Here is a 26,304-nt window from a genome sequence, read left to right as displayed (position 1 = left end):
CCCCCTGCACACAGGATCTGTGGGATTTATTAATTCCACGCATCTTCCCCGTATACCCCTTCTATATTCGCCCGTTTGTCCCTCACAGGGTGCGTCTGAGGTATCCGCCGTATATAAGTCACGGGGGGGTCCACCCAGGGGTGGCCACGAACAGGGCCTCTACTGATTGGGCTAGTGGGTAACACACGGTTCGATTGCCGTGTAAACGTATATGGGTCTTGAAAAACAAGTTATCTTCTAATCCTATTAGCTTTACAACCGTGACAACATAGAGTAACACGATTATATACGCTATCTTAGACATGTTTGTTACGCTCAAACAATACAATATTTACACATTAGCAGTAGCCGTAATTTGGACTTGCTTGCAGTCGTCACCTGTTCGGGGTGCATAAACAAGTATCCTGGTTACATTATCGTGAATCACATGTCTTATGTTTACTCATTCGTTTCTTTGTACAATTTCAACTGGGTCCAATGTTTCCAGACACTCTTCCCTCTTATGTCCAGCCAGGCACAGCTGTCTCCACTGATTATGACCTCACATGGGCCATTCCATTTTGGTGCAAACCCTGGTTTTTCAGGTAATGTTTTTACCATGATGCCATCGGGACGTCATGGAGCCTTTCAAGCTCTTTCTGAGCGTCTCTCTCTCTTCCTGATTGTCTCTTACTAATTTACGCATCCTTTGAGTTGAGTGCTTAGTTCCAAAACATACCGTTTAATTTTGTCTTTTAATGGGCCTAACTGCCCCACCTGTTATGATGCTTTCTGGTAATTGCATCACCCTTCCTGTCATTAGTTCATAAGGGTTTAATCCGGTTGTCTGGTTTACCGTGGCTCTTAACTTCATTAATATAATAGGTGATACTTCTGTCCACGTTCTTCCTGACGTTTGCATGGCCTTGGCCAGGGCGTTCTTAAGGGTACGGTTCATGCTTTCTACCATTCCAGAACTCTGCGGGTGGTAGGGATGTGGAATTTTTGTTTTATGCCCATCAGCTGGCATATTGTTTTTACAATCTTCCCGGTGAAATGGATGCCTTGGTCGGAATCACGTGTGGGGAAAGCTTCCATCCACCGGGTAAATTGATCTATAATCACTAGGCAATATCTTTTTCCATGGGATGGGGGCAAAGGACCTGTAAAATCAATTTGTAAATGTTCCCATGGCCCCCGTGGACGGGGCTGGTGTCCCACTTTAATTTTAATGGGCCTGCCTGGATTATATTCTGCGCATGTAACGCATCGATGGCAATGTTTGGCAATATCTCTCCCCATCCCCTTCCACCACCAATCTCTTCCAAGACTCCCGGTCATGTCCCGAATGGGACAGGCCATGGTGCAATTCCAATAAAGTATTCTGTATGCATTCAGGCGCCATTACCTTGTCGTTTCGTCTCCAAACGTTATCCTTTCCTTGCGTTGCGCCCTGCTTTGTCCACATACCCCTTTCTTCCTCAGAAGTGTCCTGGTGTAGTTTCTCGATACTTATCTGTTCGTCTTGGACCCCAGCGGCGCTGACTGAGGCTTCCTCACACTCGTCTTGTTCGAATGCCTCTTGTGCAGCTAAGTCCACAGCTTGATTTCCCTGGTGACTCAGCCAATCTGGACTGGTTCGGTCCGGTTCCCTTTGGTGGGCTTTAATTTTAATGACCGCGACCTGTTTTGGTTTATTACTGGCTGCTAAGAGAGCTTCTATTCTCAGCTGGTGTTTTATGGGATGTCCGCTGGTTGTGTTAAAACCCCTCCTCCCCCATGCTGTCATATAATCGTGTACTACCCCGAATGCATATCTACTGTCCATATAGATATTAACGATCTTACCCTCTGATAGTTCCAATGCCCGAATGAGGGCTACCAATTCTGCCACCTGAGCAGACGACCCCCCCATTAATTCGCCCTGATTCGACTGTCTCTAGATCCTGGTTAACTACAGCCCATCCAGTACGAGGTAGTCCCTCTACATATTTTCGCGAGCCGTCCACAAACAAGGTTTGTTCTGCGGTTTGAAGAGGCGTGTCTTTTATTCTATCCTCTTCCATGTCCATATCCACGTCCCCGCAATCGTGGGGCTCTCCCTCTTGCACTATGCCCTCCGCGGGGTTTTCCCCTACATCTCTAATTATAATTACTGCTTTGTTGGGTGGCAAGAGGACTGCTTCCCACTTTGCCCGTCTCATATTAGAAACGGTTCTCAGTTTTCCTGTGTTTAACATTTCTACCAACGTGTGTTTGGTGTGGAGAATGATGTTTCCGGTCATTACCACGGGCTCGCTTATTTTTACTGCCCAAGCTGTGCAGTCTAATGCAGTTATACATCTGGATAATCCGGTCACCACCGGACCTTCGGCGGTGGAGTAATAGGCTATAGGTCTCCTTTTATCCCCGTGATCTTGGGTGACCACGGCCGTATAGAACCCATCTTCATTGGTACAGTGGATGTGGAAATCTTTACCCATGTCAGGCAGTCCCAATCCAGGTGCGGAGACTAGTTCTGACTTGAGTTTACTATACGCCTGTTCTTGTTCAGGGCCCCACTCTATAAGGTCTATGGCCGGTTTTCCTCCCTTTACTAGTCTTTGTATAGGCTCGGCAATCTTTGCAAACTCAGGGATAAAGTTTAGGCTGTAATTAAAGAGACCCAGTATCTTCCTCACCCCTCTTGCAGTTACTGGTCTAGGCATGTCCTTGACAGCCTTTTTCCTATCCGAGGGCATTTCTTTCAACCCCTTTGAAAGGCAGTACCCTAGGTACAGGACTTGGGTTTTCCCTACCTGAGCTTTCTTGGGGTTGACCTTAAAGCCTGCCGTCTCCAAAGCTCGTAACACCAGGTATAGGGTTGCCTGATGTCCCTCCATGGTTTCTGAAGCTTATTAATATGTTGTCGACATATTGTAAAATACTATTTCCTGCCGGTACTTCTATTTGTTTTAGTACGTCGCTCATGTCTCGGTGAAATATGGCAGGACTATTATGGAACCCTTGTGGTAATCGGGTCCAAGTATATTGTTTATCCTCCACCGTGAAGGTGAATTTCTCTTGTGATTCTGGGTCGAGGGGAAGTGCCCAGAAGCCATTGGCTATGTCCAGGATTGTAAAGATTTTATGTTCAGGGGATAATCCGTTAAGGATTGTGGAGGGACTGGCCACTATCGGGTATAGTTTGGGGGTGACCTTATTAAGGGCGGTGTAGTCAATGGTTAGTTTATAAATCCCATCTGGCTTCCCTACTGGTCATGTTGGGGAGTTAGTGGTGCTAACTGTTTCTCTTAACATACCTTTTTCCGCTAGTCCCTTTACTATTTCTACAACTGCTGTTCTGGCTTCGGGTCTTATAGGGTATTGCCGGTGTGGTTTATGAGATGGTCCAGGGACCTTAATAGGGTCCATGTCCGCCTTTCCGATATCCAATTTTGTCTGTGCCCAAACCCCGGGCACAGAGGCACAAATGCCGCCATATCCTCCAGTCTCGGTATGCCAGTTGGTTTTTGTGGCTGTTGCTACACCTAAACTTTCCATATGGTGAGCTATCTGTCCCAAATCTCCCTTACTGCCATCTGCCTTTGGCCATGTTAATTTCCCCTCGCCACAATCAATCCGGGCCTGAAATTCCTTCATTACGTCATTCCCCAATATTGTTCCCTCACGATTCTTGCATATGTAAAATCTCATGGGTATACATAAATTATCAATTTCCACCACTTGGGTGATACTCAGGTAGGCCGGTGTTGGCCGTCCATCTATTCCGTTTATTAAAGCCTTTTTGTCGGTTACGGGAAGTGGTAGATTGGTAATGGGTATTGAGGCTCCAGTGTCCACTAGCATCTCACACTGTCGGTCCCCTACTAGTGCAGACACATATGTCCTTCCCTCCTTTTTACTTTGTATAGGGGCCGCTGAGCATCACAGGGTGGCTTTGTACTCCTGCCACTGCTGGTATTCCTGTTCTGACCGGGTCCTTGCCTTATTAGGATAGCCATTTTTACTATAGCAGGTCGCGTCTAAATGTCCCTTTTTGCCGCAATATGTGCATTGTTTTTCCATGCGTTTCCCCTTACATTCTTTGGCAAAGTGACCCACCTTCCCGCAGTTATGGCATGTCCCCTTTTTCTGTCCTCCTCTCCCCCCCCCCCCCCCCCCCCGTCCCTGCTGCAAAAACCCTTTCTTGTTTTATCTTTGTTTGGGATTTTTCATCGCCCCCTCCCTGGCCACTAGTCCACTCGACCAGTTCATCATAATCCTGGGTTACAATTACTCCCATTTTTATAATGGTCTGGTGTGCAGCGGATAGTCCGTCCTTAAATGTCTGGATAAATGCTCGGTTGCCGCGGCCCGGGTTTCCCTGTCCAGAGCACTCTTGATATATCTGGAATAATCGTTCCCCATACTCTGAGGCTCCTTGCCCCCTTTTGTTGTTTGGTTGTAGTAATTTTACTCCAATTAGTAGGGGCATTACCTAAAACTCGTTGGATCTGGGTTTTAAAAGGGCCAAAGGCCGCCTGTTGGCCATCTACTTCGGTGGTTAAAGGTACCACGTGTGTCCAACGTCCCCCTAAAAAGTCGGCATTGGCTGCTACTGCGGCTCCTCCGGCCACTACTCTCTGCCGGGCAAGCCGCTTGGACTAGTTGGTGGATATCTCTGAGGTGTAGTTGGTGGCCCACCCAAACTGTATCCAGCTCTGCCCAAAATTTGGTATTCGCACACCGGGGTTGTAATTTACCTAGGGATGTCATTATCTGCTGTCTCTCGCCGGGGGTAAGTGGTTTATAGGTTGCAGTGGGATTCGCTGCAGTTCCTCCCCTGGTGACTGGGGCCGCCGGGAAGGTTTCTAGATCTTCCTGACCCGGGGCTGTTGCCCCATCTTGGTAATCTTCGTAAGGGGGCAGTGAGGCTGTTTCTCCACCCCCCCCCCATTGGGAACGGTTCTGAATCTGTTGTTCTAACACCAGGCATTTCTTTTCCCATTCCCTACATTTTCCTTGTGCCTGACTTAATTGTTTACTTTTCTCTTCCCTTTTCTCTCTAACGTCCTTTACTTGCTCAATTAGTCCTGCTAACTGATGTACTAGTAATACGCCGGCCTTTTTGGTTTTATCTTTCTTTTTGTTTTGCCATCCAATTTTGTTGTTGTTCTAATGTCTGGGATACATCCCAGCCGTCTTTCTGCATTTTTTTAAATTAAGACTTGTCGATCGGTCATGTAAGAGTTAATTAGGGACCTGGGCGGTCCACATTTTACGTCCGTTTCCTTACCTGTCATTGAAGATGTTTACTCTATGTTCCTGTATTCCCCTCTAGTTTATGGAATTTCCGAACTTAAATACTCACGGCCACGATTCACCTTGCAGAGACCTCTTGTCTTGCTCGCGAAGATTAACGTGTTTCCTTACCACCGGAGTCCGGCTCTTGGTTGGAGTGATCAGCTCCCTTCCGCACCGATTTCGATATCACCTTGGACTAAAATAATCAACCCCCGCATCACGAATTACTTTACTTTCAGTCTGCGTTGTACGCCACTACAGTCTGAATTTCTTAACTCTTATCACATAGTATCACATACTATCAAGTTATGTCTCGTTCCTCACTTAATCTATTTTATTCGTTTGATACCACTTCGCCGGCCAGCCGCTTCCCCCAGTATAATTTCTGGGTGGTCAGAAATTGACTACTGTCCCGTTCTACTGGGTCATACGACTGTCCAGCTCCGCGGTATCCTGCCGACTACGCCAATTTGTTAGTGAAAATAAATTCACATAGACTCTGGTAAGGTAACAGAGACAACTTTATTGCTAACAGAGCTCTGGGAGAAGAGTTGAGGTCCCGCAACCTGCGAAGCACCTTCTCCCCGAGTGCCTTGTGCCGCGGGGTTATAAGCAGTTTACAGGGGGCGGAATACAATCATTTAAATTCATTTACATACAACCAATCAATCCATATGGCAACGCAATTCATTTACGTACAACCAATCAATCCATATGGCAACGCAATTCATTTACGTACAACCAATCAATCCATATGGCAATGCAATTCATTTACATACAACTTTTTAGTCCTAGTGAAACCTGATAGCATGGCGCGAGTTTGGGGGCCCTTCCTCTGTATCTTCTTTTGTGGTTAGTTATTCTGTTGCAAAGCTTTCTATGAAACAGTGGCCTGCACCTGGCCAGGAGTCACTTGTAGCTGCAGAATTCATATCAGGGACAGCAGATAGGCTTCTTGGTACAAAGTTCATTTAGTGGAAAGGCAGATAGTTGGCTTACCCCATCATGCTTTGCTATGTCCGAAAATCCACTCCAACACTGTGGATGCTGGAAATCTGAAATAAAAACAGAAAATGCTAGAAATACTCAGCAGGTCAGGCAGCATCTGTGGAGAGAGAAACAGAGTTAACGTTTCAGGTCTGTGACACTCAACCTGGATCGTTAACTCCGTTTCTCTCTCCACTGATGCTGCCTGACCTGCTGAGTATTTCCAGCATTGTCTGCTTTTTATTATCCAAGAAAGCAAGGAATAGATCACCATCCAGGCAAGATTCCCTTTGCCTCAAAATACCCCCAGCAGAATAGAGTTATGCTTTAATCTGGGTAGCTCTCCATGGCTCAGCAAGTGTGCCCAGTCAGTAACTGTTAAAGTTAGCTGATCTTGACCGAAGTGGCTGTAAGAGTGCTACAGTTGCCACCCAGTATCCCTGGATAATTCAGGAGGAAATCAGGCGGGGTTCCTGATCTCGATCATTTAACCCTGCTCGATCCTGGGCGCCCGCACATGTCGATTGAACAGGATTGAGTTTGGCTGTTAACCTTCTGAAGTTGAGTGGCCTGCTGATTTTTGACGTCAAGACTTGGATGTGAGTTACAACCAGTTGGGCAGCATACCAAAGAGCAACTGGCATGAATGGAACTGAACCCAAGCAAAGAATCTGTCTTCAGGAGAGGAAGCAAGAGGAGAAAACTTACAGAGCAAAAAAAAATCAATCTGGAGCCTACACAAGTAAAAGGAAATATGACGTGGATGTCAAGTGTGTTTGCTGTCCTCATCTGAGTAACACCTATTTGCAGTTAGTTTGTTCTGTAGTCACAACAGATTAAAGCCGCCTTGAAGGAAATCAGAAGTTCAATGGCTTGTTATCAGTGAGCTGGTAGAACGTTGCCAAAACACATCGTTCAGTGTAAAAGTCTTGGAGCGTTTATCCCCTCTTTCCTTAATAATGCCCTTTAAAACTAAAAGCCATCTGCCAATTAACAATTTCAAACCTAGATGTCGATTTATTTAAAGACAGACGCTGGGCTTTCTTGCTGGAGAGTAAAACGAGGGTTAGTAAAGGAACAGAGAGGGGATAAACACAGATGGAGAGGAGTACTTGTGAAGTGCCTTATCGTGACAAAATGGTCCAAAAATTCCGGCCTCGCCGGGTCCATACGGAGTGCGCACAGACCCAGTGGGGCCTCACAAAAGCTGGTTTTCAGGGCACGATGCGCATGCGCCAAAAAACGGCTTTTCTGATCTGTCAAGATTTCCCTTGACAGATCCTCCGCATCCCCGGGAGAAGGACATTCACGCGGGAGAGATTGGGCTATTTGCCCAACTCATGTCCAGCGAATGTCCTTCAAACTTTTACGCCTGGTAAAAGCAGGCGCATAGCTACTTTTACCAGCGTAAGAGTTCAAAAAATTAAATTTAAACACTCATGTTTATATTAAAAACCCTGTCCATTATGGTAAGTTTATTTTTAACCTTATTAAAACATTAAAAAAATCCCCCCCCAATTATTTTTCTAAAACATTTAATGACATTTAATTTCAATTAATGTTAAATATGTGGGGTGTTTTTTTTGTTTTTGTTTATTTATTTATTTATATATATATATATATATATTATATATATATAATGCTGTGTTTCGGTGTTTTACGGGTTTTCTCATTGATAGTAATGGGAGCCTGTACAAACAAGAGTTCCCATTTTTATCAATGAGACTACTGCATAGTGATTGGTGGTTCAGGCCCATGTGACTCCAGCTTGTACAGACCTGAAAGGCATCTTCCCATGTGCTGCGCAGTGAATCTAGGTCTCCGACCGGGATGCTGCGTTCCTCCGGGACCACCGGGTACTTTTGTAGATTTTTTTCGGGTTCGGAGACGTTCGTATGGAGGAAGCCTCCGACTGCAATTTTCCCTCCAATATCCCAGAGTACTTCATGCAACCAGTTACTTTTTCGCTTTGAGTGGTAAATTGTTGTGAAGACGATATCCTTCCATGACCGCAACATCCCACAAGCAACTACCAGATGATTAATCTGTTTCCAGCATAAGGTAGTGACCAGCAGGAAAAGACCAGCTGGTCCACCAAGCCATCCCCTTACCTGCCACCCATCCCCCTGCCCAGTCAACTCTAGGTGTGGCCTCACCATCACCCTGTAAAGTTGTAGCAAGATTTCCCTGCTTTTATACTCCACCTCCCCTTGCAATAAAGGTCAACATTCCATTTTCTTTCCTAATTACTTGCTGTACCTGCATACTAACATTTTGTGTTTCATATACGAGGATCCCCAGATCCTTCTGTACCACAGCATTCTGTAGTTTCTCTCTCTCTATTTAAATAATCTGCTTTTCTGTTCTTCAGTTGGTTTAAGTGGAATGTTGGCCATAATACCAGAAAATCTCCCTGCTCTTTAAATCGTGCAATGGGCACTTTAACAACCACCTGAACTATTGGTATAGGCAGATGGAACCTTGGTTTAATGTCTCCACAGAAGGACAGTACCTCCCAATAATATAGCATTCTCTCAATAATGCACTGGACTATCGGCCTAGCTTGTGTTCTTGAGTTCTAATCCAGAGGCGAGAGTACTACCAATTGTGCAAAGCTTTGACAAGTGACAAGGATAGCTTTGTTAACACTAAACATGTCTGTGAATTTGTATGCTTTTTATTATGATTTCTGTGACTTTTGATCACGGCAATCCAGAATTTTCCTGGAATTTGATCATGAAATGACATCTCTCGCTGCTGATCAGCATCCTCGGGGTTTAGGTTACAGGGGGAATGGACAGTAAATTAAACGCAGTGATTTAAAGTGGGATTTGTTAAGGGGTACTCCCCTCCTCTTTCCCCAACCTCCCCCCTCCATGTGCAGCTTTAAACCCCCTCCCCTTCCACCTTTGCCGGCATGGAGCAGCAACAATGGAGAGTTACAATGCTGGTGGTATCAAGGCGAATTTCATAAAATATATTGGCTCCTGTAACGTATTCTCCCTTGTTGCGGCAATTCCATCAAGCACTAGCCCTAAACCCAATCCTAAGCCTCTGTTAACCAAACTGGGAGAAAAGGCCATTTGGAGTTCCAACAAAGCAGGAACATTTGGCAGCAAGGTCAGTCGGGACAAGCAAAACATTTTGGGTTAAACTTTCACTTTCATTTTCGGCGGTTTTCTCAGTGGTACAGCTGTTTTTGGGAGAGAAACCGTCCGGTGAAAGTTTCCCCCTTTTTGAATGGTATCGCCCAAATCTCAAAAAGCCCGCCAGCAGCAAACCGCCGAGAAAATCGCCAGGCCGTAAGTTTGGCCTCAATGGAAACCCGTCCAGATCGCCAAGGCAACCGCCCTGTGCAAGCTGCTTAAACAGGGCGGTAGGTGAGTACTCTGCAAAGAAAGGTTAAGTTAAAGGTTGGTTCTTTATTTTTAATTGTAAAACAGTGATTAGCTTTAAAACTGTCTTGGGAATGTTTTTTTTTAAAAACTTTTTTAGTGACAATTTAAAAAAAAAGTTTTCCCCTCCCTAGGCCCAACCGCAGCCACGGAGTAAATTTTAAGACCCGCCCGTTTCATTCAGTTTCGCCTTTAATCACTGAGAATACTGGTGCAAGATCCATTTTCTCGCGGGGTGATTATTTTTAACTTAATTATGGAAATTTTCCGCCAGTGTTACTTGCAAAACGTTAGCAGTTTTTCTGGGCGGGCAATCGGGCGTTGAGGGGCCCTCGGGAAAGTCTAGCCCTTTACATTTTACACAATGTACAGCGCAGAAACAGGCCATTCAGCCCAACAGGACCATGCTGGTGTTAATGCTCCTCCTTCTTAATACACCTCCTCCCACCCCCCTTCATCTAACCTTATTGCTCATTGATGATAAAAAATAAAGCAGAGGATGATCGTATTTCCCCCCCCCCCCCCCCCCCCCCAAGACAAATGGGCAAAATAAAGTCAGAATTGTATGTTTCAGGGTGTTGGCTGATATCAGTAGTCCACTAAACTAAATAGTGAGAAGAAAGGGGAGATTTTACGTCCCCCCCACCCCCCACCCCCCCCTCCCTTCCCACAGCTCTTCACTCATTATATTTAATTAGGTTAAAGAGATAAACTTACTTGCACAATCATGCCAAAGCCCAGTTATCCCATTTGCAACACTTTCAACCACTGTTACCATTGTCCTCACTTACACAACCCTTGTCTCCTATAACATCATTATCCCCCTTACATTACAGCGGGTTTCCTAGCTTGGGGCCTAGGCAATAGAAGGCACAGCAGCCGATGGTTGAGTGATTATAATCGGGATGCTCAAGAGGGCAGAATTAGAGGAGCGCAGATATCTTAGGGGGAGGGGGTTGTGGAGCTGGAAGAGATTACAGAGATAGAGACAGACGAGGCCATGGAGAGACTTAAAAACAAGGATGAGAATCTTGAAATCGATGCATTTTTTAACTGGGAGCCAATGTAGGTCAGCGAGCACAGGGGTGATGGGTGAGCAGGACTTGGTGCGAGTTAGGACACAGGCTGCCAAGTTTTGGATGACCTCTAGTTTACGTAGGGTAGAATGTGGGAGGCCAGCCAGAAGTGTGACCAGGATAAAGAGTGCCAACAACAAAAAAACTGTACTATTGTATTGTACAGTTCCCAAGAAAGAAACAGCAGATTCCCTTAAGAACATAAGAAATAGGAGCAGGAATAGGCCATACAGCCCCTAGAGCCTGCTCCGCCATTTAATAAGATCATGGCTTGGGTCCACTTCCCTGCCCGCTCCCCATAACCCCATATTCCCTTATCGGTTAAGAAACTGTCTATCTCTGTCTTAAATTTATTCAAGTTTACTGATCTCTACTGATCAATCCTTTCTTACATTGGTGCAATCTTTTTATTATTTCAAAGCTTTTTGTTTTAACCCAGTTTTAAACTCGACTGGAAATGGCTTGGTCCAAGAAATGTGAAATCGACTGGGAGCGGCATGTGGCATTTAATCATGATTCTGCCCGACTCTAAAATAATTTAATTATACCCAGTCCATTCAGTACTTATGGCGCACACATCTGCCCTCGACTCAAAGATTAGACATTCCTGCTTTAATTCGGCACTAATTGGCAGTCTTACTTAGAAAAAACACAAAGATGCCTGTCATGGGAGATGCAAACCTTAATTCCACTTCTTAAGTAAACTTGAAAAAGTCATTTTTCACTGGTGCCACATTGCAGACAATGTGTAAGCAGTTTGAAATTTGCAAAAACTATGTAGTACCCAAAGGATTCATTAAAAATTAAACAATGTAATTAGTATTTTGCCAATCATAATGAAGCCATTAACTAGCATGTCTTTGAGCAGGGAGTAGAATTTGAGACTAGCATTTTAAATATTCATCTGATAATGTGACCAACTGTAATTTCTACCCTATATAGACCAGCATTAAGGGATAGAAAATAGTGGCAAATACAACTGATATAACATGAAATGGCCTCTTGCTAAATTCCTAAAAGCTATTTTAGGCAAGAGAGAAGTAATGGAAACGGCCTAGGGCAGCATCAGTAACCACTGAATTGCCTTGAAACTGCCTTTGAGGATAGTGAATAGTATTTTGTTTGAGGCATTCCTACCCTCATTGTTCCGATGTGCGCTTGTGGCTGCTGCTTGGTCCAATTGATAGCTCGAGCGAGCCTCTCAATCAAAGACTTGTGCATTCAAGTCCCATTCCAGGATTTGAGAACGCCGTTTAGGCTGAAGCTTCAGTACAGCATTGAGAGGGTACTGCATTGTCGGAGCTGCTCTCATTTTATCAGACATTGAACCGATATTCCATCTGCCTGTTCTAGCAGTCTGGCTGGATCCTATCGGTCCCATGCAGCTATTCACTGAGGAACACTTGAGTTCTCCTGATGTTTTGCCAAAGTTTTCCCATATTATTTCAACACATTCTCAATCATGTCATATTGGGGAGTGAATCATAGAATCTTACAACTCAGAAGAAGGCCATTCAGCCTGTCGTACCTGTGCCGGCTCTTTGAAAGAGCTGTCCAATTTAGTTCCACACTCCGGCTTCTTCCCCACAACCCCCCCAAATTACTCCTCTTCAAGTTCATGTCCAATTGCTTTTTGAAAGTTCCTATGGAATCTGATTCCACCACCCTTTCAGGTAGTGCGTTCTAGATCTTAACATCCCTCTGTGTGAAGAAATTTCTCCTCACTTCGCCTCTAGTTCTTTTGCCAATTATTTTGAATCTATGTCCTCTGGCTACTGACCCATTTTCCAGAGGAGACAGAGCAAGTTGGAAGAAACTATCAAAACCCCATATAATTTTGAAATCCTCGATTAGGTCCCCCCTTAACCTTCTCTGCTATAAGGAGAGTACTCCCAGCTTCTCTAATCTCGCAACATAACTGAAGTTCCTCATTTCTGGTATCATCCTGGTAAACCTCCTCTGCATCCTTTCCAAGGCCTTGACATCCTTCCTAAAGTGTGGTGCCGAGAATTGCACCCAATACTCCCACGGAGGCCTAACCAATGACTTGTAAAGGTTTAGCTTGACTTCCTTGTTTTTGTATTTAATGCCCCTATTTACAAAGCCAAGTATTGCATACTCCAGTATGTTGGGATCGTAGGAAGAACAAGGCGAGGCAATATAAATTAAGGGGTACAATTCTAAAGGGGGCGCAGGAACCGAGAGACCTGAGGGTATATGTGCACAAATCGTTGAAGGGGGCAGGACAGGTTAGGAAAGCGTTTTTTTTTTTTAAAACCTATGGGTTCCTGGGCTTTATTAAAAGAGGCATAGAGTACAAGAGCAAGGAAGTTACGATGAATCTTTATAAAACACTGTTCGGCTTCAACTGGAGTATTGTGTCCAATTCTGGGCACTGCACTTTAGGAAGGATATGAAGGCCTTAGAGAGGGTGCAGAAAAGATTTACAAGAATGGTTCCAGGGATGAGGGACTTCAGTTATGTGGATAGACTGGAGAAGCTGGGGTTGTTCTCCTTGGAGCAGAGAAAGTTGAGAGGAGATCTGATAGAGATGTTCAAAATCATGAGTGGTCTAGAGAGAGTAGATAGAGAGAAACTGTTCCCATTGGTGGAAGGGCCGAGCACCAGAGGGCACAGATTTAAGGTGACTGGCAGAAGAACCAAAGGTGACATGAGGCAAAACTGTTTTACGCAGCGAGTGGTTAGGATCTGGAATGCACTGGGTGGTGGAGGCAGGTTAAATCGTGGCTTTCAAAGGGAATTGGATAAGTACCTGAGGAAAAAGACTTGCAGGGCTACGGGGAAAGGGTGGGTGAGTGGGACCAGTTGAAGTGCTCTTGCAGAAAGCTGGCATGGGCTCAATGGGCTGAATGGCCTCCTGCGCTGTAACCATTCTATCATTCTATTACGCTTTCATAACCGGCTAATTAGGTTGTAACAATATGATTTGTGATTGATATTCAAACTTGTTTTTAGAGGGATAATATTTTGAAAAATAAGGAATGAATTGTTTCAGATTGGGACATGTTACAATGCAGGATGTAACAGTGAAAAATGCTAAAGCCCCACCCATTCATAGTAATGGGCAGAGAAATGTAGACCTTTCATTAAGGCTTCAGCAAATTCAACTGATTCTATCAGATGAATTTTTAAAGAGTAGGAATATGTACTGCCTATGGTTTGTTGCTCGTTAATGTAATTCCAGCCCCTTGGGGTTAGGAAAGGGGCACCTGTCTCCATTGCTGGTTTAATTGCAATTTTGGAACCATTCCTTGTTTCAATTCCAAAACTGCCTGATTGCTCACTGGCATCCTGTTTTCTAGGAAATGGGGGGAATAGGTTCTGCTTAGAAATATAAACATAAAATAGTAAATAACCTTGTAAGCTAAAGGATTTCCTTTTCAGGCCTCGGGACATCTCATGTCAGCAGAACTCGGAAAATGCATTCACTGGCTGACAAATGTTTGAAACCATGGCAGATGCTGGGTTTGGGAGCTTGCCTGTGTCCATTAAGCTTGTGAGACTAGTGTGCCAGTAGATCTTTATGTTGCATAATGAAACATCTGGATACATCATTTGGAATCTGTTCAAATATGTGTCATACCACAGGACTATTCATCAGTTTTAAAAAAAAAAACAATTGATTGTATTGAAAAATTACAATCAGTTGCCGAGATTATGGAGCCTAGAGCCTTGAGTGCCCCCTCCCGCCCTGCCCCTTAAAGCTGGAAGACTTTCCAGACCTGCTACTCCCACATGTCATTTGGTCTTCATTGATGGAGCTCTTGGCTGTGGGATATTATCAGAGCTGGAACTCTGCACTGTTTCTCTCTTTCTCCGAATATCCAGTGAGAGAAAGAAAAGGAATGCTTTTAAGATCTAGGGGTATTTTAACATCTGAATGGGCTGTGTGAAAGTTTACAGGACCTATAGTTTTAATAGACCTATTAATAACGTTTTTATTTCCCTTCTCATGTCCAGTAAGAAAGTGCCAGGACTCTACTGTCCAGGTGTCCTGGCCAATATTTATCCCTCAATCGACGTAACAAGAAACGATTATCTGGCTATTATCGCATTGCTGTTGGTGGGAGCTGGTTGTGCGCTATTGGCTGCTGCTTTTCCTACATTACAACAGTGAGCACATTTCTAAAGTACTTTATTGGTTGTAAAGCACTTCATGATGTCCTGAAATTGTGAAAGGCGCCATATAAATGCAAGTCTTTCTTTACTTGACAAATGCCCAGGGTGGCAAATTTGAAATTAGGAGCTCGCTGTGTCTGTACAAGTACTGGCTCATGTGTTTTGTTTTGTGGTTCTGTGACAGAATGTTGGTGAAACACGCTGATCTACCGAGTTAACATTTTGTCATATCGCAATATTGCATTGCATTGTAACTTGTAATAATGCTGTAACATCTAGTAAATGCATATGCACAACAAGGAAAGAGACTGAGATCTAGCAGATAATGGTGTTTTGTAAAAATGTGAAATTTTTGCATTACCTTAACGGATGGTCTTCGACCAGTTTTATTGGCCCACCGCTTTTAAGCTGAATATTTCTGACAATCTACACGGCCCAATGAAATTTGTCCAAATCCCACAGATCTTAATGGAATTGGTTGAGTTTGGCATGCAGTGCATGAAGTTTCTTAAAAGAGAGCTTCTTGCCATTGTGCATTGTTTGTAGAGGATTGTGCAACTACAGTTGCATCACCATTTGTTTTCTTGTAGATTTATTGAGAAAGATCAAAATCTGTAAACTAGTAAAAGTTTGCATTGCAACACATCCTGCTGTAATGCAGAAGGATCTTGGTATTGTTAATGTTTCTAAAGCAACTGTCGCTGGCTATTCCAGGAATTAAAGTTAGTCGAAAGCCCCAAGACAATGCATATACATTTGTTTCAGTCCAGGACTTGACTCTTGGGTTTACTCTCCAATATACCAGTCACAAAGTCTCTAGTGAAAAAGAATTAAGCAAGTCAATGGAACCCAACATATTTAAACCATGTCTATATCCTCCTCCTCTGCTTCTTCTTAGGCAGTCTCCCCTGGGATCGAGGATGATTTGCTTCCACACTAAAAAGGGTTCTGAGACCAATGTGGGATCTACAGTCTCTGTCACAGATGGGGCAGATGGTGGTTGGAGGGACGGGTGGGTGGGGTGCTTGGTTAGTCGTGCGCTCCTTCCGCTGTTTGTACTTGGCTTCCATGTGCTCCTGACAAAGAGACTCAAAGTGTTCGACACCTTCTCGAATGCTTCTCCTCCACTTTGAGCGGTCTTGGGCCAGGAATTCCCAAGTGTCAGTGGGAACGTTGCACTTTTTCAAGGCGTGTTTGAAGGTGTCCTTGAAGCGTTTTCTCTGCACTCCTGGGGCTCGCTCACCGTGTCCGAGCTCGGAGTAGAACGCTTGTTTCAGGAGTCTAGTGTCGGGCATGAGGACAATGTGGCTGTGACTGATATATGTCTGTATCACAGCTAGCCTAACTGGCATGGTGCAAATTTCTTTCATTTTATTACTTTTCAGTAAAAGGTTTTAAGTGAGCCTGAGAAACATATAGAAACATAGAAAATAGGTGCAGGAGTAGGCCATTCGGCCCTTCTAGCCTGCACCGCCATTCAATGAGTTCATGGCTGAACATTCAACTTCAGTACCCCATTCCTGCTTTCTCGCCATACCCCTTGATCCCCCTAGTAGTAAGGACCTCATCTAACTCCTTTTTGAATATATTTAGTGAATTGGCCTCAACAACTTTCTGTGGTAGAGAATTCCACAGGTTCACCACTCTCTGGGTGAAGAAGTTCCTCCGCATCTCGGTCCTAAATGGCTTACCCCTTATCCTTAGACTGTGACCCCTGGTTCTGGACTTCCCCAACATTGGGAACATTCTTCCTGCATCTAACCTGTCTAACCCCGTCAGAATTTTATATGTTTCTATGAGGTCCCCTCTCATTCTTCTGAACTCCAGTGAATACAAGCCCAGTTGATCCAGTCTTTCTTGATAGGTCAGTCCCGCCATCCCGGGAATCAGTCTGGTGAACCTTCGCTGCACTCCCTCAATAGCAAGAATGTCCTTCCTCAGGTTAGGAGACCAAAACTGTACACAATACTCCATGTGTGGCCTCACCAATGCCCTGTACAACTGTAGCAACACCTCCCTGCCCCTGTACTCAAATCCCCTTGCTATGAAGGCCAACATGCCATTTGCTTTCTTAACCGCCTGCTGCACCTGCATGCCAACCTTCAATGACTGATGTACCATGACACCCAGGTCTCTTTGCACCTCCCCTTTTCCTAATCTGTCACCATTCAGATAATAGTCTGTCTCTCTGTTTTTACCACCAAAGTGGATAACCTCACATTTATCCATATTATACTTCATCTGCCATGCATTTGCCCACTCACCTAACCTATCCAAGTCGCTCTGCAGCCTCACAGCATCCTCCTCGCAGCTCACACTGCCACCCAACTTAGTGTCATCCGCAAATTTGGAGATACTACATTTAATCCCCTCATCTAAATCATTAATGTATAGTGTAAACAGCTGGGGCCCCAGCACAGAACCTTGCGGTACCCCACTAGTCACTGCCTGCCATTCTGAAAAGTACCCATTTACTCCTACTCTTTGCTTCCTGTCTGACAACCAGTTCTCAATCCATGTCAGTACACTACCCCCAATCCCATGTGCTCTAACTTTGCACATCAATCTCTTGTGTGGGACCTTGTCGAACGCCTTCTGAAAGTCCAAATATACCACATCAACTGGTTCTCCCTTATCCACTCTACTGGAAACATCCTCAAAAAATTCCAGAAGATTTGTCAAGCATGATTTCCCTTTCACAAATCCATGCTGACTTGGACCTATCATGTCACCTCTTTCCAAATGCACTGCTATGACATCCTTAATAATTGATTCCATCATTTTACCCACTACCGATGTCAGGCTGACCGGTCTATAATTCCCTGTTTTCTCTCTCCCTCCTTTTTTAAAAAGTGGGGTTACATTGGCTACCCTCCACTCCATAGGAACTGATCCAGAGTCAATGGAATGTTGGAAAATGACTGTCAACGCATCCACTATTTCCAAGGCCACCTCCTTAAGTACTCTGGGATGCAGTCCATCAGGCCCTGGGGATTTATCGGCCTTCAATCCCATCAATTTCCCCAACACAATTTCCCGGCTAATAAGGATTTCCCTCAGTTCCTCCTCCTTACTAGACCCCCCGACCCCTTTTATAACCGGAAGGTTGTTCGTGTCCTCCTTCGTGAATACCGAACCAAAGTACTTGTTCAATTGGTCCGCCATTTCTTTGTTCCCCGTTATGACTTCCCCTGATTCTGACTGCAGGGGACCTACATTTGTCTTTACTAACCTTTTTCTCTTTACATATCTATAGAAACTTTTGCAATCCGTCTTAATGTTCCCTGAGAGCAGATTAGTTGTAAATGGAATTATGTAACAATGCCCTTTCCCGCTGTCCACGGTGCAATATGTCATGCTTCACAGTACATTAAGTGAATAGGTGTCTGTAACTGGTAGGGGAGATTGGCTTCTGTTTGGATCACTAATGTTTGGATGCTCGCTGAATTTGATTTCTGGTATAAACTTGCATTGCAACCACTCTGAAAGTTGACTTTCACGTGAAGAAGTCAAAGTCTTGTTATGGCCATGTGGGAAGAGAGCAGGGCCTCAGTTCACACAGCTGTGTAGCTGTTTATCCCTTTACATGTATGCACAAAGGGATCTGAAACCCGATGGCAGGACAATGGCACTACTTGAAACAAGCACAATTCAGAACCTACTAACCACTTCACATGTAGAGCAGTTAATGCCAATTCTCACTTAAGAATGTGTTTAGAATTAACTTTTAGAGTTGTAACAGTTCTTTAAAAGTACCAACGATTTTGGATACTTTTTCAAATATTTACCATTCTGTAAAATCTCGGATTACTGGTGTGAACCCTGCTCATGCAGTACTGTCAAAAAATTTCACACTAAGACTCGAGAATGTTGAGCTACATAGCCAAAACAGTAGAGTACAAGTCAAAGGAGGTCATGATCAAACTGAACAGCGCACTGGTCAGACTGAACCGTGAGTACTGTGTACCGTTCTGGTCACTGAGAAACAAGGGAGAGATTCAAGTGCTGACAGCATTTCGGAGACGATCCATTAGGCTGATCCCTAGTATCGGGGGTCGGAGTTATAAGGAAAGACTGGAGAGACATGGGCTTTTCACCCTGGATAGTAAGAGTCTGAGTGGTGATCTTATAGCGGTATCTCACAGTAAATACCCTTAAATACCCTGGGGGCGCTAATGGGAGGCGCGAATTACCCGAATTTCTCCCCCATAGATTTTGTATGCCTATTGTACATTCTCATGATCACATTTATAATAGAAACTGCCATGTAAACCAGTCACACAATAATGGCTACCCACCAATGGTGCTTCTGAGGGGAGGGGAAAATTCAAGTGTGACCAGGTTAAACAAGCAGTCTCCATTATAAAATGTGGACATAGGAATCTATAATGGTAAAAGTTGTGTGTGCAGATGTACGATATTGAGTATATATATATTGGAGCTGTCAAATTGCTTCAGGTTATGCGATGTAATTTTTTGGCTGGAGCTAGGCCAATTGTTTGAACTAGGTGTTAACCTAACAAATGTTTCTCAGAGAATTCTGGTTTCCTTCTCTTCCTTTTGACAGCAGAAACCTTTGAGTTCTTGATGATTAAGTGGATATAAAGATTCCTTTGTAGTCCAAATCTTGCCAAGTACTATATTGGATTTTTATCAAGTTCTCAAACTTGTGAGCAGAATAGTTGCTGGCAAGTGGGGGGCCAGGGGAACTTATTCGATTTAACGGCATAAAACCTAGGTTACAGCATACTTCTGTTAGCAACAAAAAAAAAACTTCTGTGCCACTGTACTGCAATCCGTGATGGGAAGGGGATGGCTGCACATGGGGTGGAAGGTTTAAAGGGTGGGGGGGGGGGGAAAAATTCTTCCTCAACCGTTCAGTCATCATGTGTTAATGAGTGAAGAACCTTAGCATTCATTATAGGTAACACTAAGGACTATTCCCAATCTGAACAGTTGTCTGCTTTATCTACCTAAGATATTGTCATCAAATCTGTCAATTAATAGTGTTAAGTCAACTATATGTTAGAATGTGTTTTATTAGATTACTTTTTAGCTGGTTCTGATCTATCATGGAAATAAAGCAATGCTCACTCTTCTGTTTTAGTTACTTTTTGGGCCTGAACACTAAGCGATGCCTGGGACTATTGACAGTGTAGCTCATAAAGTAACCTCCACACTTTTACAGAGCTAGAATATACGTCAGTCAGTGGCTCAGTGGGTAGGACTCTCACCTCTGAGTCAGAAAGTTGTGAATTCAAGTCCCATTCAAGAGACTAAGAGACTTGCGCAAAAAAATCTAGGCTGACACTCCAATGCAGTGCTGAGGGAGTGCTGCACTGTCAGAGGTGCTATCTTTTGGATCAGACATTAAACCGAGGCTCCCTCTGCTCTTTGTTTCTATAGCAGGAATGGGGTACTGAAGTTGCATGTTCAGCCATGAACTCATTGAATGGCGGTGCAGGCCAGAAGGGCCGAATGGCCTACTCCTGCACCTAGTTTCTATGTTTCTATGTTTCAAGTGGATGTAAAAGATCCCATGACACTGTTTTGACGAAGAGCAAGGTGTCCTGGTCAAAATTTATCCCTCAACCAACATCACTAAAACTGATTATCTGGTCATTATCATATTGCTGTTTGTGGGAGCTTGCTGTGTGCAAATTGGCTGCCGTGTTTCCTACATTACAACGGTGACTGCACTTCAAAAGTACTTAATTGCCTGTAAAGCGCTTTGGGTTGTCCAGTGGCCATGTAAGGTGCTATAATAATAAGAAAGACATATATTTATAATGGCAAGTCTTTTTTCTTTATTTGACAATGCAAGCTTTGATACTTCATGTTGTTCTCTTTGTTATTGATGCTTCCAACCTCCTGTGGCCGTATTGATTTTATATTGGGAGAGAAACAAATGAATGTAGTTCTTTTGCCACACATTAATCTCATCCCTCTCGTATATCACTGACCAATTGCAATATAATTATTCATTACAACAATATGGCTCCTGTATGACACACGACTCTTAAAAGGGACTATCGTAAAGTTCCCCTTCTCGGCCCCATTGCATTTTGGATGATGGCATACTCGTTCCTATAATCCTTCCTGTGTGGAAGTTCAAATACATTCAACCCATGAGGAAGATTATTCCAAAATTGGTAAACTAATATCTAAAAGGTTTTTTTTGTTGAAAACAGTGAAAGCTTTTCGAGGCTGACACTCCAGTGCAGTGCTGAGGGAGCGCTGCACTGTCAGAGGTACTGTCTTTCGGATGAGACATTAGACCGAGGCCCCGTCTGCGCTCTCAGGTGGATGTAAAAGATCCCACGCTATCGAAGAAGAGAAGGGGAGTTATCCCCAGTGTCCTGGCCTATATTTATCTCTCAATCAACATCACAAAAACAGATTATCTGGTCATTATCACATTGCTGTTTGTGGGAGCTTGCTGTGTGCTAATTGGCTGTCACGTTTCGCACATTACAACAGTGACTACACTCCAAAAGTACTTCATTGGCTGTAAAGCGCTTCGAGAGTTCCTTCCTTCCTTCCTTCCTTCCTTTCCTTTCCTTTCCTTTCCTTTTTCCTTTCCTTTCCTTCCTCCCCTTCCCCCTTCCCGTCCCTTCCTCCCCTTCCCCCTTCCCTTCCTTAGGAGATAAATGGTGTTACATTAAGTTATCTCATTTCAATATGGAGGAAATCCAAATACTCTGGAGTTTGTGTAAAAACTCAGCATTCCATGAATACATTTGACAAGATCCTGGTTCAAAATAGTAGCAAAGGAGAAAGTAGAACTACTATTTCCAGCCATTCTTAGAATTCAATTTGCAGTATGACTTAAATTTGTAACAACAAGTATTTCATTCCAAGCTATTTCACAGGTTTGAAAGAATATTATAAAATCCTCAAAGTTGTGGAAAGTCTTAATGGGACTCTTTAAACTGATTTCAGTGGCACTGTATAGATAAACAAAGCACTACTTTTCTCAACAATTTTGGCATTCGAATATTACAGTATTATTGCTCAGCATCACTAAGTGAGGGTGATTTTAACCAGACTCACTCAGCAGAAACCTGGTGGGTGGAGAGTTAAAATTGCCCTGGCTCTTACAATTGTGGTGACTTTTGGGCAGGGTAACATCTGCAATTTTAACCTGCTCCCTGAGCAGGCAGCAAAGACACGCACCCGGAGCCAAGAGGGTCCTTCTTTACATGTGCATGTTGCGGCCCGATGACATAATTGACCCCTGTCTTAGAGGGGGCCTGAGCAGGGAATCCACCTGGAGTTAAAATCGGGGCCAGTGTGATGCTTCAGGTAACTTTTCCACTTAAAAGAATGCATTTTTACTGCTCAAATCTCACATTTCACTGGTGACAAAAGGCTATTTCATTCATTAAGACCTTTCCATCATATGCCTGATTATTCTAACATGGACTCCCCACATGCATGGTCTATCCCCTATTTTAGAGTATGCTAATTTCCTTCTCCAAATTCCTCTCAATAAATAGCAGTCCAGCTCCTTTTTCACAGGTGCCGATTGTTCCTCGATTAACTACTTTCTCTGGGAGTCGATTCTGGATATCCGTGATCCTGAAGGGAATTCCCCCACTCTCTAACCTTGCTTAAGACTGGGTGTGTTCTGAGTTACTTTTCACCAAAAATAATTGCAAGCATAAAATGAATTAAAAAAAAAATAAGTGACATAATCAAGAAATAAGGTTTTACAATTTTGCATAGAGAAGTTATTTAAAAGTTTTTGTATTAATTATCAATAAAGGATAAATTGAAGCAGATTCTTAGATGCTGTAACAAGGTGTTGAAAATGTATCATCTCAGAAAATATTCTCTTTACAGTCAAGTACGTTTCAAATAAAAACATAGCAAAATACAGAGATAATTCAGAATATGGAGTGTTCTGCAGTAACACCATCGAGGCTGTTCTGGATGCATTTCATGGTACAGTAGTAACCATGTGTGAATAAACTTGAACGCACAGTCACTCTGTTGGAAAGCTGGAAGGTTTTATTTAACAATATATCATGCATTTTGTTCACATTGCACCGTAAAAGCTGACACCCATTGTATAATAAGTGTGTGCCGTTTACATAGCTGGAGGATTAATCTGAGGGAACAGATGCAGAATGCTGGCTTCAGAATCATTATCACAACTTGCCCTGCTTTCAATTATTGGCGCACATGCATAGGAATTGACAATGAAGGCCAACTCCAGACAAGAGCTATTCTAACTTAACAAAATTAATTACATTTTCGCTGTCGTGTACAAATAATGACCATGCCCTAGTACTAAAATAACAAACTATTAGTCACAGAATGGACTGCAAGTACGTTGTGATGTAGTCAGTGCTAAAAAAAAATTCTATTTTAAAAAGACTGCTCGGTTAATCATTTTTCTAAATTGATTTTAGGGATATCTCTGCAGAATGGAAAGTTATTTTGTTAATTAATAGAAGCTCCTTTTATGAAAATGTTATCTTGTGCACACTTCTGTCAAAATCTACTAGATTAATTGGTCTAACTTTATGCTTGAGGTACTGAATAAATGGTGCAATGTATCTCTGACGTCACACACTGTTGGGTATTCATATGGGTTCTTGTGTCTATTTTTACTGATCTGTGATGTGTTTTTAAGCTGTTTCTCAATAAGACTTTGAGTTTGAATTTTAGCAATACTGCCAGTGACACTGTTGTCCTCAAATCCCTAACTGCACTTCATTGGCTGCTACCCCCTCCTAGTGATTGACTGCTAGCTCTACTCACAACCCAACTGTATGGCTAACAATTACTGTGTTAAGACTCGGTCATCATCCTTCCCCTTTGGATATAATTTTGTTCCTGCTTTAGTTTTTTTTTAAAAGCAGTGTCAATAGGCAATTGACAAGTGGCATGTCAAATGAAAAAATATATAGATCTTTTTCTTGATTTATCAGCAGGAGTCAACAGTAAATAGATTCCACAGTATGTGGATATGAAATGATAGTTTAAAATCCCCCACTATTTTGAAAATTGCAACGCCATATACATTAAAAAAAAATCAGAATGCAAATTTGTTAAATTTCCCATCAAATTTATTCATTGCTTCAATGAAGGCAATTGATTATAATTCTAGTTTATAAACTTACAAAAGAAAACTGGATGGACTTTATAGTGGTGAAAAATAAATACAGCTTTGGATTCGGACTGGATTAACAAACAATCAAGATGGTCTACATTTTGAAGATGTTATCTGGAAAAGGAATGACAGATTTTTCAAGAATCCGGCATACTCTTTGTTTTTGCATGGCTGTTTCCAGCACAGTATTAAGAGTTTCAGTTCTTCACTTCTGTCCGAGGATTCATTCATTTCTCTTTGTTTTTAAAAGGTTACCTGGTTTTATCAGATGATTGGTTCACTGAATACGTCTTTGAAGTGGTTGTGGATAAGAAGCATGTACCGGCAGAGATTCTGCAAGTGATGGAGCAGCAACCCAAAGTGCTGCCAGCTTGGGATCCGATGGGCGCCCTGGCATAAACAGTCAAGAATATCTTCATTTTACACGGATGTTTTACATTCTACGTGCTAGTCTTTTAAACGTTAGAAATAAAAAATATATTCATTCTTACAAGTAGCTGGAACTTTTTTCTCACTGTTGAACCACCGTTGTAAGATACAAAATTGTGGACTTTTGAAGGGAGAGGTATTCCTGTTTTATTGCCCTGTACTTAGTCTTTTAGCATCTTTGAAAAGACACAGCTACTATGCAACCTCAACAAAGACTATTCAGTATTTTCAACAAGTATGCTTAGAGTGTATTTTTTGCTCATTTATGGAGAGCTCATGTTTCTCAAGGCAACGTATAGAGGTGTTGCAGGTTAAAACACCCCTGCACCCAATGACTGCATCAAGTAATCTTCGATCAAGTCTGGTGTTAGACCGATGCAGTGAGCAACCGCCACAATAGGCAGCAGTGTGGATCTAAATTACATTCTTTCTGCACCAAACCTTTAGAGAAATCTCCTGAAATAATTCTACACACTCCTTACTACCTATCAGAGGAGACATTTATCCTATTTGCATCAACTGCATTCTGGTACAGATTCCCAGCAGGGAAACGTATGCTCTTTTCCGACCTACAGCCCATTCACATGTTTCCTCGTTCCCTTAACTCCTGATAGAAGAATTTGTTCAAAAGCCCATTAAACCAAAAAAAAAACATTTTCTACCTATTTTTGCTTAATTCCCATCACCACATTTTGTCTTTTTTTTCTCCGCTCGTTACAGCTCCCAAGCCCCATACAGCAATTCTCAGCTGTGAGGAGGGGGTGGGGTGGGAGACCTCTTTCCAGCCCTCTGCTAATCCCACAATAAAACCAGTTACTAAGATGTGCACGAATGGCCTGGTGGATGCACCCTTAAATCTCTAACCTGCCTCTACGTGACATCCTCTTTAGTGGACGCAACGGGGACCTGGAACTCACGATGTGGAAATTGCCAATGGCCTTTCAGTTCGGAGCTCAGGTTATTTGTTGGCCCAACGGATTGAGTAACATAATTCTATATTTACTTTTAACTAGATTCAAATGAAAGTCAGTTCTGAGAAACTGAACTTGGGAAAACAGGATAGTAAATCAGACAACCAGATTGCTACACTCTGCATGCTTGTATAAATGTTGGTGCAGGCTCAATGCCCCATTATCTACTCGAATGTATACAGAACAAGCAGAGAAACATTACGTTGCTGTTGAGGTACTAGAATAAAGATGAAAGCAAAGCATTGTAACTTCTTTCTGTTTTTATTGGGGTATTATGTTAACACCATTTAAAATAGCATGACATTTTCAAAAATGTTAACTATTCATGAGGAATTTAATTTAATCACCTTTCTTTGCCTTGAACACTTGTAAAAAGAGGAGTGGAACATAAAATATTATTTCTTCCATTATTCTTCACATATTAAGACCGTCCAATGTTATCAACTGGGGGAAGGCGAAAAGCGCCGGGGATGTAGGATTTATCCATCAGTAAGGAGTCGAGAGCTGAGAATAGACCCACCAGGTCTGAAAAATTCAAATTGTTGTTATTGGCATAACAAACACCAAAGGTGAGTGCTGAGTATTCCATTACACTCCTGATTTGAGCCTTGTAGGGGTCAAGAGGTTGAGCCATTCATCACATAGTACCAAGCCTCCGCCCTGTTCTTGTAGCCGCTGTGGTGATATCCCCAGCATTGAAGCACTGACCACACTTGATCAGCTCCGCTGGGCAGGCCACATTGTTCGCATGCTAGACACGAGACTCCCAAAGCAAGAGCTCTACTCGGAACTCCTTCACGGCAAATGAGCCCAAGGTGGGCAGAGGAAACGTTACAGGGACACCCTCAAAGCCTTCCTGATAGTGCAACATCCCCACTGACACCTGGGCCAAAGACCGCCCTAAGTGGAGGAAGTGCATC

At 43.1% G+C, this 26,304-nt stretch overlaps 1 protein-coding gene across 1 annotated transcript in view; it reads left to right on the top strand.

Annotated features, from left to right (window-relative positions):
• Positions 1 to 25,632, top strand: part of blmh (bleomycin hydrolase) — a 100,203-nt gene extending 74,571 nt beyond the window's left edge. The window contains exon 12 of the mRNA XM_070858084.1: positions 24,235 to 25,632. Coding sequence (XP_070714185.1) covers positions 24,235 to 24,383 — 149 coding nt within the window. The 3' untranslated portion in view covers positions 24,384 to 25,632. The remainder of the gene's footprint in view (positions 1 to 24,234) is intronic.
• Positions 25,633 to 26,304: the final 672 nt, after the last annotated feature.

The sequence above is a fragment of the Pristiophorus japonicus genome, chromosome 16, assembly GCF_044704955.1.
Source record: "Pristiophorus japonicus isolate sPriJap1 chromosome 16, sPriJap1.hap1, whole genome shotgun sequence".
Lineage (NCBI taxonomy): Eukaryota > Metazoa > Chordata > Chondrichthyes > Pristiophoridae > Pristiophorus > Pristiophorus japonicus.
Note: the sequence above shows the minus strand (reverse complement) of the source record. Positions and strands in the feature narration are given on the sequence as shown.